Source organism: Schistocerca cancellata, chromosome 1 (genome assembly GCF_023864275.1).
Source record: "Schistocerca cancellata isolate TAMUIC-IGC-003103 chromosome 1, iqSchCanc2.1, whole genome shotgun sequence".
NCBI classification, from domain to species: Eukaryota; Metazoa; Arthropoda; class Insecta; order Orthoptera; family Acrididae; genus Schistocerca; species Schistocerca cancellata.
In genome coordinates this window covers 685,978,383-685,993,581 of record NC_064626.1, presented here as the reverse complement: position 1 = coordinate 685,993,581, position 15,199 = coordinate 685,978,383, and the positions used below count along the sequence as shown (strand labels likewise).

General features: G+C 36.1%; 1 protein-coding gene across 6 annotated transcripts in view; it reads right to left on the bottom strand.

Annotated features, from left to right (window-relative positions):
* Positions 1–15,199, bottom strand: part of LOC126184325 (sodium/potassium-transporting ATPase subunit alpha) — a 669,161-nt gene that overhangs the window by 16,796 nt on the left and 637,166 nt on the right. For 4 of the 6 annotated variants that reach the window (XM_049926734.1, XM_049926712.1, XM_049926703.1 and 1 more), the window contains 3 exons: positions 11,000–11,256; positions 6,654–6,748; positions 572–746 (listed from right to left, as the gene is read on the bottom strand). In XM_049926734.1, coding sequence (XP_049782691.1) covers positions 572–746; positions 6,654–6,748; positions 11,000–11,256 — 527 coding nt within the window. Of the gene's footprint in view, positions 1–571; positions 747–2,646; positions 2,742–6,653; positions 6,749–9,178; positions 9,274–10,999; positions 11,257–15,199 lie in introns of all 6 variants that reach the window. The other 2 variants (XM_049926727.1, XM_049926720.1) reach the window with 2 other exon arrangements.

The following is a 15,199-nucleotide window of genomic DNA, read 5'->3' as shown; positions in this document are numbered from 1 at the left end:
TTAACATTGAGCAGTATTGCAACACATTGCTTAGGTTCTAACAGGCCATCAAGAACAAGCACAGGAGCAAGCTTTCAAACGGGATAGTGCTTCTCCAGGGCAGCGCTAGGCCAAATGTGGCCAAAAAGACCCTCAATTTCTTTCAAAAATTTCAATGTAGATCATGGAACATTCCCCTTACAGCCTCGATTATCTCCCCACATGATTTGCATATTTTCAGTCCCTTAACACAATCTCTGAACGGTCAGAGGTTCTCCTGTGGCAAGTGAGTGGAGGACACTGTGGAAAACTGGATCTGTCAGCAACCCAGGAGTTTCTACACTGAAGCCATCCTCTTCCTTCCTATGCGCTGGGATCAGTGTATTGATGTCAATGGCAACTGTGAGTAGTAGTACTGTTCCAAATGAACTGTAACTATAATACTGTTGTTATAACTTCTTAACATGTAACTCTAGTCTCCCTTTCATTTGGGCACACCCTTTATTAGTTACTTGATACAAAACGGGTTTTAATCACAAAAAATTAAAATAATCCTTCTCTTTCAATCTTTATATTTTGAAAAGACTCTTACCCATTCTTGTCCATAAGAATCTGGAAGATCATTAACAGCCTTCGAGTCCCACTGCTTTCGAATTCCAAATAGTTTGAGAGGCAAGAAACCGTTCTCAGCCATTATTACAAAATAGACAAAGAATCCTGCTGCAGCCTGTATCATGCCAATCTGCCCATATGCCATGGAGATAAGCCTGCAGAGCAAATATTCACCATTAAAGTATTCACTCACACAAGAAAACAGACTTTACTGAAAACAGATTGAAAACACATTTTCAACTATCAAGTAAAAATATTTATTGCACAAACTGACTAAACTGCATTTCTTATATGATTTTATTATTAAATTTTTCTTTTTAAAAAATGAGCTGATGAAACTATTGAAATTCCAAAAGTTGCAATTTTTTAATTTTTTCCTTTTTTTCTTTCTTTCTTTCTTTTTTCTTTTTTCTTTTTTTTTTTTAAGAAAAGAAGTTCTGTTGTTAACTGATTTAAAATGACAGATATATCAAGCAATACATGTTTGTTATAAATCAAGTATGTTTTTACAGGTTATTTGTGAAATGATATTCATCTAATAGCAGCAATGTCAGATAACTATGCTGTGTAAAACACAAGCCAGCACCACTCATGCATAATAACAACATAATAGTAACAGAAAAGGTCTTAAAATGGAATGAACTCACCAAACCACTGTCTCAGGTGTCCAGTCTGGCTTTTCAAGGGTAATATTTACCTTGTGTAACAGGGACTGCAATGTGTATGGGAATAAAAACAGACAAGGTTATGATGAACACATCAAATAAAAATGCAGCATTCCCCACAGACAGAGCAAGATTAATAGGTAGTATAGCATGTTCTCTTTCACAAGACACTTGCAACTTTAAGGCTCGCAACTAGGGTGATGCCCCCTGTGCCATAGTTCCATCAAATATTCATTTACATCACAAACATAATGGAACCATTATTCTCCATCTAGAAGAAGAGGTTATACTCAGAATTACTGTATGCATATTACTTCTGGTGATTATGGTTGGACAGGAAACTGGTTGTAATGGAGAACTAAACATAGGCAAATGAAACACACAGGTGGGGGAACGGGAGGCACCACAGTTGTGTGATATGGTCAATCAATGTATCACCAAGTATGTAAAAACTGTTGCCAATTACTAAGAACATACTTTACACTCACATGACTGACATACTTACTTTCACATACTTAACAGAAAAAAGAAATTTATACAATAAATGATCAGTGACAGTCTACACAGCTAGTCTGCTGAGTGCACCTGTGACAAATTACTGTACATTAATACGAAAACTAGTTTCTGCTGAGATACTAAAGAAAATGTACTAAGTGCTTCCAGGTTCTAATACTAGTTACTACCAGCTGCATTTGTGGTAGTAAAATTGTGTTTTTGTTATTGCTTACATGGAGACAATTTATGAAAATTGGTGAATGTACAAAGATGATTAGGAACTTCTTACATTTATTCCTTTTGTAGATGAGAGATCCAAGAGCCATAAATACAAAAGAAAATAAGCCTGACACATATATGATTTTTTTTTTTTAATTTATGAGGAGGAAGACAACATACTTCAAGTATTGGCAACTAAAAATCTGCATACAATGTCTGTAAATTCAGCATGGGTGATGCAATGAACTATAACAGAAATTTCTTATGAGAATAAAATCTCACACTGCATAAAATAACTGAATGGAAATGACAGTTTGAGCATGGTCACAAAATAGAAGTGTAATGCATACTTCAAGAAGTCTATTTTGGTCCAGTATATTTACTTTTATCCTAAAAAATATCTGTGAAAGGGGCGAGGAAAACTAAAAAGTTTTCTGCCACGATCTGTAATGTGAAACAAACTGGAAGCACAGGGTGATCTTAACATTAATGAGTCTACACAAGATCAAGATTACAGAGTGATCTGCAAGTGCAGCCAGCTAGGACTAAAAACCTGGTTGCGAGCCAATGCCACAATATAGACATGCATTTATCTGGTTGCCGGTTGTTGTTGGAGATATAAGGTGACAACACCACAGTCATCCAGCAGCCAACGGGGGTTATCATTCAAACATACCTGCGGTTCACCAGATTGTCCCTGTACGGATCGCGGGGCTGCCGTTTCATGATATCCGACTCTGGAGCTTCGTAAGCCAGAGAAATAGCAGGCACCTATAGTGGCAGTGTTAGTAATACAGTAGAGAGTTAGTAATCAAGAACCATGCAATGGAAATTTCCCTGTCTACTTAAAACCAGTAGAGAACAATAGACATCTAACAGAGAAAGACAGAGGCTGGGACTTATAAGGTTTGTGACAGGAACAAGGGATGTGTAATGGTGAGCAGCAATGAAAACAACAGAGATGAGACTGAAATTTCAGCTTGCATGCTAGGATATACAGAGAAAGTCTAGCACAGCATAATGAAATAAAGAAAGGAAGCAACTGTTACACAATATACATAGCGAAAATGAATGGAAAGTGAAGGATTGTTTGATGCCATCATCACTACTTTGGTCACAATCAGATCAGTTTTCTTTTAAAGCGAAGAGCTGCAACTTATATTTAAGGAAACATACCTCGACAAACCACAATGGTTCTCAGCCTCGCTCCAATTTTGTTTGTCTCCCTGTATGAATTCAAATGTTTTGATTGTGTAAGTCCTTATTTTAAATGTAAAATGTAAACCTCACCTAAGGATTAGGCCCTTGACCTGTTCTGACTGGTGCACTGCTTTCTACAAGATAGTGCAAGGAGCAATCTACGATTGTAGGACATGTGATCACCATGTTGCCAAACCATCCAGTCATTATTAACAGTAGGTGAATCCTGATGATGCCACTGTGAATCACTATAATGCCCAAAAACAGGGAGCAGGGATTTATAAAAATAAATAACAGGAGAGGATACACACTTATGTGAAGAACACAACCTAAAAAAAGAAAAGACAGATGTCTGGGAACTGTGAGCTGATCTTCATAAGTAACAAACAAATTAAGTGAAGGGGTTCAGACAACAACAGCAGTATAGTATACTAAGGGACCTGAAATGTAGTATCTATTTATGGCAAGATTAGCTTTCTCCCCCCCCCCCCTAAATGATTAGACGTACAAATCTGAAAGGTTGTCACACTATGAGCCTACAGACGATGTCTCCGTGCTGTGCTTACAAACTGGCTGTTAAATATTAAAAAAGGGGGTGATTCCCCTATCAGCTTTTCAATTGGAATGTTTGCTTTTATTAAAACACATGCTTTTTCTCAAAATGGGTCTTTGTCTATTTTCTTCTTCTGGCTCTACTTGAGCTTTCAACAAATGATTTTTTTCTGTCGAGAAGCAGCAGCATTTTCCCGCCACTGGACCAAGACTGACTTAAGATGACTGAAGATGTTTCTAGACATTTTTCTTGTTGCACCAAATTAAATAACAACAAAACCTACAGAATATTGGTTTTGCTCTTTCGTGGGCACTCACAGCTGTGTGACTCATATCTGCCACTGCTACAGACAGAACCAACAAGGTACTAATGCTCATTTAACATTAGCAACTGCCTGACCAAACTCAACTTCTCGAAGTGCCTGCACCTCTCATGCCTGGATGTAAATCAGTAGCCGACCATGTCGCAAATGTGTGTGTGATGTCACTAATCGACAGATTGTGCAAAGTATGCTGCAAACTACACATGCGCAGAAGCACGGGTTTGGCAGAATCTGCTAATATTGGAAGTTAGCTTGTTCCTGCCATGCTTACTTCTATCATAGATTGGATTTTTTGCTTTAGTGTTTTCTGAATCTTTATTATGTTGGTTGCTTTGTTATCATGACACACCGGAGAGGTTGCACAAGATCTCTCTATAAGAGTGAAAATAACCCAGAAGCAAATATGTTATTTCATTTTACAAAGAAAAAGACTAAAATGTGCATAAATAAGAACATAAATAGTTAAAACAGGTTATACTGAAAATTATTTCCACAGTGAAAAAGCCAGAATTACTAAGAAGAAAAATAATTTTCGATATCATTTGGCACTAAGTAAGAAAACAAAATATGAAGAATAATGTAAGAAGGCACTGTTTACTGCATTCTAGATATATGATTTGTTTGTTAAGTCTGTACTTTCTCAAGCAAATGTTTATGTTTTGAAATGTTTGGATGACACCTTTCCCATTATTTCATTTCTCTGGAGTGTAAAGAGTTTACCACGTGGTCTTTGGCAAGAACTACGAATTTTATTTGATGATTAATATACTATTGTCTTTGCTTGTCCTTACTATATCTTGATTTTTTTCACAAAAAGGATAGTCCCTCATAACATCACTTCCACCACACAGGTGCCAAACTGCACGGTGGACAGCTCTCACTACATACATGCAGTTTTGGCACCAATGTGTGAATAAAGAGACCCCTCAAGACACAGTAGCAGAATAAAGTCCCCTGGGTGCTGCAGCAGACTCACTCATTTTGAGAGTCAATTGAGATAGGAAAGTCAATTGTTCTGAAAGGGGCTTTAAATAGAAGCAGGAAAAAAAAACTTCTTATTTGCACATTAGGAAAGTAAATTCGGCATGGTCAAAATATATTAAGCACTGAGTACACCGATATGTCATTGCACTTGTGCACTTTTTATTTTGGAAATACATTCTTAAGTATCTTTCACAATTGGGCTTAGTAAGTTGATGTGTAATGCCAGCAATCAGAAACTGGTCACATTTATGATATTTCTATGCAGAAAAGAAGCTAATTCAAGCAAGCTCTGACAAAATAGTTCACCTGGATAAAATTCACTATGAAACAGCATTTACTGGCTAAATTTTCATTTTCACTTTTTTAGGCAGAACTTGCTTCTGCATTTGCATTTATCACAAACTGAACTTTTCAGGTTCCTAGGTGTACTTTACTGATAAAACCAGAACTCAGTGATTCCCTGCTTGTTATTGAATGCTTTTTGCTTTTCCTCTTGCACCAACCAATATTCAAACTATTATCTCCATTATTTCTACTTAACTTATTTAGTCTTTGTATCATTTATTGCTGCAGTCTCTAAATCACACCCAATGGTTGTGTTATACAGTCATCGTGCATGCAGAATACACTTTTGCTGTTTATATTTCATGCTTAGCATCCTAGCTTGCTTATGTTTCTTTGTCTTGGTACTTTCAAAACTTTTGCTCACATCTACTCACCATTCTATCAACCTTCGCTCTAAGCTCTGTGTTCACCTTTCATAAAAGGAAGCTTAAAATTTAAGTGTCTGATGGATCACTTTTTCAAAACAGAAACATTATGCTAAACAAACACCACATATTTTGTTTAAAAAGTTCACCCGCCACCTTGCTTGTTTCTTCATTTATCGTTTTCATTGTTTTGTTTTGTTTCATAAGTTATCATTACACTACCTTTTTTTTTCTTTTACATTCACCAAGTGACATGCAGCAGCACTAATGTGGCAGATTTCACATAATTACGACAGATAAGATAACCATTACAATAGTTCCATCATTAGGGCTAAGGGCAATTCCTTTCTGAATTCTTGCCGAAACCAAGTTAGTAGCCCATTGCTGGAAATCTCAATATGCAAAACATGAAGTATTGGTACCAAAAGACGATTTTGTAGGCTGGGAGGAATGGGAAAGATAGAAAAGGTATGGTGTTTACATCTTTGTGTGTGTGTGTGTGTGTGTGTGTGTGTGTGCGCGCGCGCTTGCTTTTTACCTATGTACAAACTCATGATCAAAAGGAAAGGCAATACAGATGGTATCTTTCTTTCACTGCAGGAGTAACAGGCAAAACAGAGTAATGTAACACAATGTGCTCGATTTTAGAAGGGATGTTTAACAAAATGGATGTTTACTAAAAACTGGACTTCCCAAAAGTGATGATGGCATTCTAAGTTTAACATACAACATACGGAGCTAAAGCACAATAAACATTCAGACTTACCTTTATATCCTTGGCAAGTGTGTAATTTTCAGAAGTCACATATTTTTCGGGGTTCTCATCATTTATAGTGTATTGAGAGAAGTAAAATAAGGGCCCCACACAACCAAAATAATGACCCCAGTAGAAATTGGAAATTTTGACCATTTACCTTTCATTTACGAGCTTATCTGTGAAAGGATTTCGAGGCTGTCGCTTCATGATATCAGATTCTGCTTCTTCATAGGCCAGAGAAATGGCAGGGACCTAACAAAATGGCGCAACATGATGAAAACACAAAACTAAAGAAAATGAGAACAAAAATCTAAAGATTTCTAAAAGTGAGGGTACTACATAAAAGGCATGAAACTGCAGGGTATAAATTAAACAAAAGACATTCAAGTCAGCAACTAAGTGCAAGCACTATTTCTGTGGACACATAACTAACCCTAAACATTCACTTATGAGACTTTCCCTACAGGAAAGAACTATGTAAGTGCAGTAGTTACACACATCTACTACATTCTACCCATATGAACGCAAAGAGCAAGGAATGGTAAGGGGAGGTCTGAGGAATCACACATTATAATTATAACTTTGAACTGATATTATGATTATTATTATTATTATTAATCATCTAAATTCTCTGTAAAACACACTATAATATGAAACTAATTACTATCACAGGTACTGTGACATCAGTAAACCATCCTCCAGAACCAGTAAGTTACAGTAACAGATCTAAGTCAGCATTATTACTGTTTATGCCCACATTTGGTTATGTGAGATTAATGAGACTACACATCACATTTCTCACATACACCTGACGGAATATACCTTCTGTTAACCAAGTTATCCGTTCTTGGGTTTCTTGGAGGACGCTTCATTATATCTGCTTCTGCAAGCTCATATCCTAATGAGATGGCAGGGACCTAAGAAATATAAGTGTCCAGAAATTCAAAATTATATTTCTTCAAGCAAAACTTATACAAGAAAACTGATTTCCTATCCAATTATTTCCCCAGAACATCCACAAATGGAGGCTGCTTGTATTTGATCCTATGTAAATAACTGATACTAAAAGGAGTCTGAAAATTAAAATTGCTGTTTCTACTACAATCATATGATGGATGCAATATGTGACTACTCCAATATACACACAATACTCTCAATGGGTAACAAAAAGAAACAAAAAAGTGGAATGACTCTGGAATGCATAACTATTCATGGCTAAAAGTAGAACACAATGTTATACAAAAATATGTACCGTTTTCACACTTCATGCAGTGAGCTTCTCTGGAAAGTAATCTGCAATACAATTAACTGCCTAACAATTTTAATTCATGCAAATACAATAAAAAAGAGAATTAGTACAGATTTATATCCCTGAGAAGTTCCACTGTTATTACAGATAAATGTTATAAAATGTTTGACAAATGTTCTGCTATGATGAACGAGCTACAGTTTAATAACTGTTTTTAAAATGCTCACAACTTTAATGTTATTCTTTTAGCCATGAAAACACTAGAAAATTAAAAAAATAAATCATCCAGGATCAATGGCATCAGTTACAAAATACTGCAGGTACAGGTCATCAACAAATGCAAATTTTATCTGAAAAACAAGTGTCTATTAGTCTCTACATGTATAGTTATAGAAGTAATGGATGTTAAACTGTTTGGAATTTGGGTACTACAATTATGAGACAAGCACCACACATGAGACAGTGTTGAAAAATGTATGAAATACAGTTGCAATGTATGAACTGTTGCATAGTCTAGTCACTGTTTTTTGTATTTACTGATGAGTGATACTCAACTAATTCTACAGCATCATTCATCTTAAAAAAATTATTATGTGCCAGTGACACTGTTCATACAAATGCACCAAGGAAGCATTGCAACCCAACAGATGCTGCAATACTTTCTTGTGGAATCTGAAAGGCTGGATGGCAGAACAATAACAACTGCCACACACACACACACACACACACACACACACACACACAGTGATAGTAGCTACAACATAATTACTCATTGCTCTCAATGGTAAGAACTCCACTAAACTTCAAAATTTCAAACGATTCTCTGTATGTGTGCGTCAGAACTATTAAATTTTTCTCTATAATTTCAAGTACAGTAGATACTATGGAAAAAAAATTAACTGGGCAAAACAGAAATTAGAAACTGTCTAGCATAATCATAAAACTGCAATCACTCATATGTAGTAATATCTCTATAATCTTCTTAAGAAAGTAAATACAGAGTCTATGGTAAAAAAAGAGACTAGCCCCCTAATGGCTGGAACATTGTGACAGAGGAAATGGGAACAGGAAAAGGAACCTTGTCATTTGAGATATAACTGCAAAGGTCAGTGTAGCAGTGGCTTATAGTGAGAACTTACCACTTCACATCCAGCTGAAGAAATTTCAAAAGTAAGAGATAAATAATAAAACATGCATGGGAATTAAATATGAATGTCAAAGAGGAAGAAATAAAATAAAAACTAAGAAGCAGTAAATACTCTAGCTGCACAGCCTATTAAAGACATTCTCTAGCTTGACAAAGATCTGTTTATGCATCAGTATAAAATCTAAGGGGTAATATGCATAAAAAGTGTTGTGCTCAAGTAATATGCAAAAATGTTTACATTACAGTAACAATTCTTTTGGAGGATAAGCCCACTGATTCAAGTTACCTTTCATTGACCAAATTATCTTTGTAAGGATTACGTGGACGTCGCTTCATTATATCAGACTCAGCCTCCTCGTAAGCCAGGGAAATTGCTGGTACCTGATAGTGACAGAAAGATGTACACAGGTTCCTTCTCCAAACAATATTTATAATCTTTGTCCCTAATCAGTCTGTGTAGGTCTCAATCATGTAGTAATACAAAAAAATGTGATTCTGATGAGGTAATGTTACTGAATTATATGAGAAAATATACCAAATCCTTCCAGAAGGATAAAACTGAATGAATGTTAGCACTGCTTTTTCAAATCGACTGAGATTAAAAAATTTCTGCACACCAAACATGGTGTGAAGATTTTTTATTCAGTAGACTGTAAGCTCAAACGTACAGTATCATTTTAACATAAAAAAGACCAGTTAACAGCTCATTTAATTAAGTCACAAAACAAGAAAAATGTCTGGTGAATGCAATTGTGTCCCTTATACCAGACATGAGCAGAATGACGAATGTAAAGAAAGAATTGGTACAATACAGAGTGTGTGTAGAAGGGAAAAGTCAGACGAACAGATTTGACTGGAATGAACTATAAGCACGTCTGTTGATCATTCATGAAAATGCCAAATATTGACAGTGCAGACCGCTCATATTTCCTTCCAATGCACTGTCACAAACACATCCACTTCCCTCTAACTGCACAGACATATTCTTAAGAATCAGTATAGAGAGAATGGACCATAACAGATTTAACTACAACTCAATGAAGAGCAGCAATACTAGTGCACTTCTCCTGGAACAAGAAAGCTGCTCCTGCAAGGCAGTATCTATTCTGAACTCATATTTCACAGTTTTGTAGACTGTACTGAAATTAAAAACAAAGAGCTAACAACAAAAAGAGACAAGACAGAGAAGATGCAGAAATTTATTACAAAAATTCTGTACTGAGAAACATTTTCTCTGAAGTATCATAACTGATGCGACACTTTAGTTTCACACACACACACACACACACACACACACACACCTACCTTTTGTATCCCTAAGAAGAAGAAAAATGAAATAAAAGTAACTCATAGTTAAGTAGCTACTGGCTTCATGCTGAAAAAAAAATCAATCATGCTGAATAAACATATCACACACACAGAAAAAAAACACACAATTCAAGTAACTCTTAAGCCACACCAATGATGGGTAAGGTTCTCTCAAATAGTACAGGTATCTGAAATTCAAGTAAAACTGCAGCAATAGAAAAAGAAATTACAAACTACTATGAAATGTCAATCATTAACACTGAAACAGTGAACAGCTGTGGCAGCATGACATTACACACACTTCAGATACTGGAAAAACATGCTGAATCTTCAACCATAATTAAGGTACTGTTTACATTACACAAATTAGAGGAAGTTGGTCGTGATTGCTATGGGACAGTTGGGTGTTTTATGATTTTTAATGTCCTCATCTCAAAAAGGAAATCTTCTGTTCCCTTGTGTCACTGTGATCCAAAGAGTCATAACAAATGGTGTGCATTTTACATACAAATACATATACAGGTAGACTTGCAGTCAAGAACAGAAGAAACTGGTCAGCTTAAGTATTTGCAGCAATACTCTGACCACAATGAAGTGATACTGGCAACTGGACTAGGGACTTACAGGACTGGATAATTTCTGGATAAGGATACACTGTTCCAGTTTCCCCATTATTTCAAATTAACATCAGCTAAAAATTTTGTTACTGAAAATGTAATTATTACCATAAACAGTAATTCTCTGACCTGTAACATGGAAGTATCTATACATAAGAAGAAATAGTATAATAAATACTCACCATGTCAGTGCCCAGATCAATGCACAAGATTGTAACTGTGCCAAGGGGTAGAGGAATGTCACATAAGATGAATGCAAGGAAAGGTGATATTTCAGGAATGTTGGATGTCAGTGTGTACGCAATAGACTTCTTCAAGTTGTCAAAGATCAGACGCCCCTCTTCCACACCAGTTACAATTGAAGCAAAGTTATCATCCAACAGGATCATGTCAGCAGCCTGCTTTGATACGTCAGAGCCAGCAATACCCATAGCCACACCTGAAATGTAATAAAATTATCCAAGATGTTACGAGATAATCACAACTTTTAGCCTAATTATCACAATTATCAGTGATTTCATGAACACACAACTTCAACCTTTTCTTAAATAATCACACACACACACACACACACACAAACAATTAAAATGTGTCATGTCCTCAACAAATATTAAGTATGGCACACTAGTTTACTTGAAGAAAGCCATATAAGTGGAAGCTATGGCTTACTGACAGAATCAGGACAGCATTCACTGAAGTGATTTGGGGAAACAAAAATCAAAATCAGAGTGGCTAGATTATTCACCCTGCTCCTATTGATTCCAAGACGACTGTCTTAAAAGCTAATCCTCCTTACAATTCATATTACAACCCGACAATTATAATTTTACTTCTAGTTTTCCTGTTTTCCTTTGTGGCGGGTGCTTTCAGGATTTTGTTCCTTTCCACTTTGTCCATGGAAAGCAGCAGGAATTTCTAATGCTGAAGACTGAATACCATTATTCATTTTCTTTCTGCAATGTTAGAACTTTGACTAGTCTCAGATCGCATCCTCACACCATCGTTTCATAATTTCTGATACTTTCAGTCATGACAATCTTGGTTTTACAAAAACAATTGATGCTGACTGTAATCTAATAGGCTAAACTTCATATTCAGTCAATTTTTCTCAGTGAAAGGACAAGAAACGATCATGGATCCCTGAAAGGTCTACACTAATTTGATAATCCATGCAATTATGATCGAATACAAACTGACATGTAATATTCCTTGATGTCCAGAAATGAAATGTAATCAGAACAATATTCCAAGCAATATTTCAGTTTTGCTTGCTTTGGATACACAAATATGAGAGTACACTGAAAAGTAATGCACACATGCTTCTAAGAGACAAATAAAGAAAAAGCAGAAAGATCGCGCACAACGTACATTAAAGCACAAGTCTTACAATTCAAAACCATCTAATTATTTTTCAACAGAGTCAGCATTATGACCAACACAGTTCTCCCAATGTGTAACACGTTTTTTCATTCCATCACAGAAAAATGCTTCCAACTTTTCTCAAATCCAGGACTGGACAGCTGCCTTCACCTCATTGTCTGAGTTGTAATAATTACCCTTTAGGTCCCTCGAGTCCAGGAAAAAATAAAATTCGCAAGTCACAAGTTCACTGCAGTAACAAGGGTATGAAATTGGTTCAAACTTCAGGTTTCACACAGCCTTTTCGGTTGAGGGTGATGTGTGGATGAGCATTGTCATGTTGCAAGATTATTGCTCAATAATGAAGCTGACACATTCCTTAGATATTCCAATATGGTTTGCAATATGCTTTTGAGTGATTCACTGATTATTTTGAATCAAATCATCGATGAGTTGCAATGTTTATCGTCTGTGGTAGTGATCACATGTATACTGCATGTTTCACCAACACTTATAGCTTTTCCAGGCTCACAACCACAAAGTTTATTACTCATCCGTTTAAAGAACATCTATAAACAGCATTGTCACCATAAACAACCTTCAAACAATGTAGAGTTTCACAAATAGTCACATTTTCAGCAGTTAAAATCACGATAACAGCACGCTGTTTAACTGATGCTGACACAGCACTAGAACACATCTCCATACTTCCATGACTCAAAACATACTGGACGAATGCACCCTGGATGAATGCAACACATTCAAACTAAGCGTTCTTAAAGAGGGACAAGTTACCTTACAAATGCTACCTGGCATATTTCTCAAAGTCATTTCATTCATGTTCTATAAGCATATACGTATTACTTCTCAGTCTACCTGCATACACTGCATAACAATGACTTTTAGATACAAACTTCCTGTTCTAGTCCTTCCAAAGCCACAACGTTCAGTTAACAGCAATGAAAGTGGCAGTGGTGTGATCCAGTCTGCTGTGAGTGAAACATCAACAAATCGTCTTAACATTTTCGCTGATAGTCATGGTAGAGGCATGGCTGATAAAGTGAAAAGCAGTTTTAATGCTGCCGATGTTTGTGGAATTGTGAAGCCAGGTGCTTAACTTCAAGAAGTTGCAGCGGGATGTGATCCTGAAAAAGTAAAGAACGAGTGTGTGATCTTAATAGGTGGCTCAAACAATGTTGCCTGCAACGAAGGGAATGATGTCATACAGTCGCTCAGGAAGAAAATATCGGCACTTCGTCAGTCTAAGGTATTTGTTGTGAACATTCCAAAGAGACATGACTTAATCCCACAGTCCTGTGTAAATGAGCCTATCTCACTAACGAACTCTAAGTTAGCAAAGTTGTGTAAGCATTTTAACAATACTTGTGTTGTAGATATAAGCAGTTTCAGACGAGAATTATTTACAAGACACGGTATGCACCTGAACAGATCAGGAAAAAAAGCATTAGGTACCCTCTCAAAACAAAAATATTGGAAGAAGTCCACAAATGTACCCCAAAGTTGGAACCAATCGCACTTAAATCGCTCCAGCCATCAAGTCAGACTCGGTTTCAAACTCAAATGTTTCAGGAAATTGTTAGTAATGAACGTACTGTGTCTGTAGCTACAGATAATTTTTTAGGCAAAAGTTTGTATCTGTCTCTACTCCCAAATAAATGACGATTTTTCACCAAAATGTGGGAAGACTTGGTAATAAAGTAAATGACATTACTGTTCTGTTAGGGGAACCACAAGGAATAAAAGATACTGATGTATTATGTTTTAGTGAACATCATGTGAAAGATATTGAAAGGTTACAGCTAAGTGGTTACTGTCAGGCAGCGCATTACTCTAGAACCATCATGGAAAAAGGTGGAGTGGTAATTTATGTAAAAAACAACATATCTTACAATGCATTAGATTTAAAGAGCCATTGTATAGAGCAACAAATTGAAGTATGTGGTGTTGAGATTACTGTAAATGACTTCACGGCTGTAGTGTTAGCACTGTATAGATCTCCCTCAGGGAATTTGAATGTATTTCTTAAGCACTTAGATTCTTTATTATCCATACTGTACTCAAAGTCCAAAAACTTGATAATTACTGGTGACTTTAATGTTGATTTCCTAAATGTGAGCAATAGTAAAGCTGATTTAGTACATTTAAAGGAGTCTTATAATCTGATGGCAATAGTAGATTTTCCAACTAGGGTTACTGTTAAGAGTAAAAAGTCTGATAGATAATATATTTATAGATAAGTCTAAATGCAATGAGATCACTGTACATCCAATCCTTGGCCTTTCTGATCATGGTGGTCAATTGCTTAGGCTCAATTACATCATCAATGTGTGCAACAGTTCCGAGCATTCTTGGAAATCTTTTAGGATAATAAATGAACAGGGCCTTAAAAAATTCAATGACAGCCTAAAAGAGATACTTTGGAGCCCAGTTTATAGGGAAACAGATGTAAACAACAAGTACAATTCATTTTTAAATGAATTCATGTCTGTATTTGAGTCCATCTTTCCCAAAAAAGTAGTTAGAAATAGTCATATAGGCAATGCCAAGAAGTCTTGGATCACTACAGGGATAATAACATCTTGTAGAACAAAGAGGATGTTATACAGTTCTCTCAGGACTTGTAATGATCCAAAGAAATGAGAACACTACAAACTTCACTGTAGCATTCTCAAGAAGGTTATAAATAAATCTAAAAGTATGTGCATAAAATCAGAAATTGAAAGCTCAGAAAATAAAATTAAAACTATATGGAATGTAATAAAGAGGGAAACTGGCAGGACAACAGGGAACATGTCTCAGGTAGAGATTAAAACAGGGTACAGTATCATAAAGAAACCTGAGTTGGTTGCAGAAATATTTAATAACCACTTTTTGAGAGCAGCAGAGAAGACAGGCTGTAATGGTTCTATGGAAGAATCATTGTCCCTCCTACAGAAAGCTATCAGCAACAGAATCCCACAGTTATCCTTACCTCCAGTTACTGTAAGCGAAGTCATAAGAGT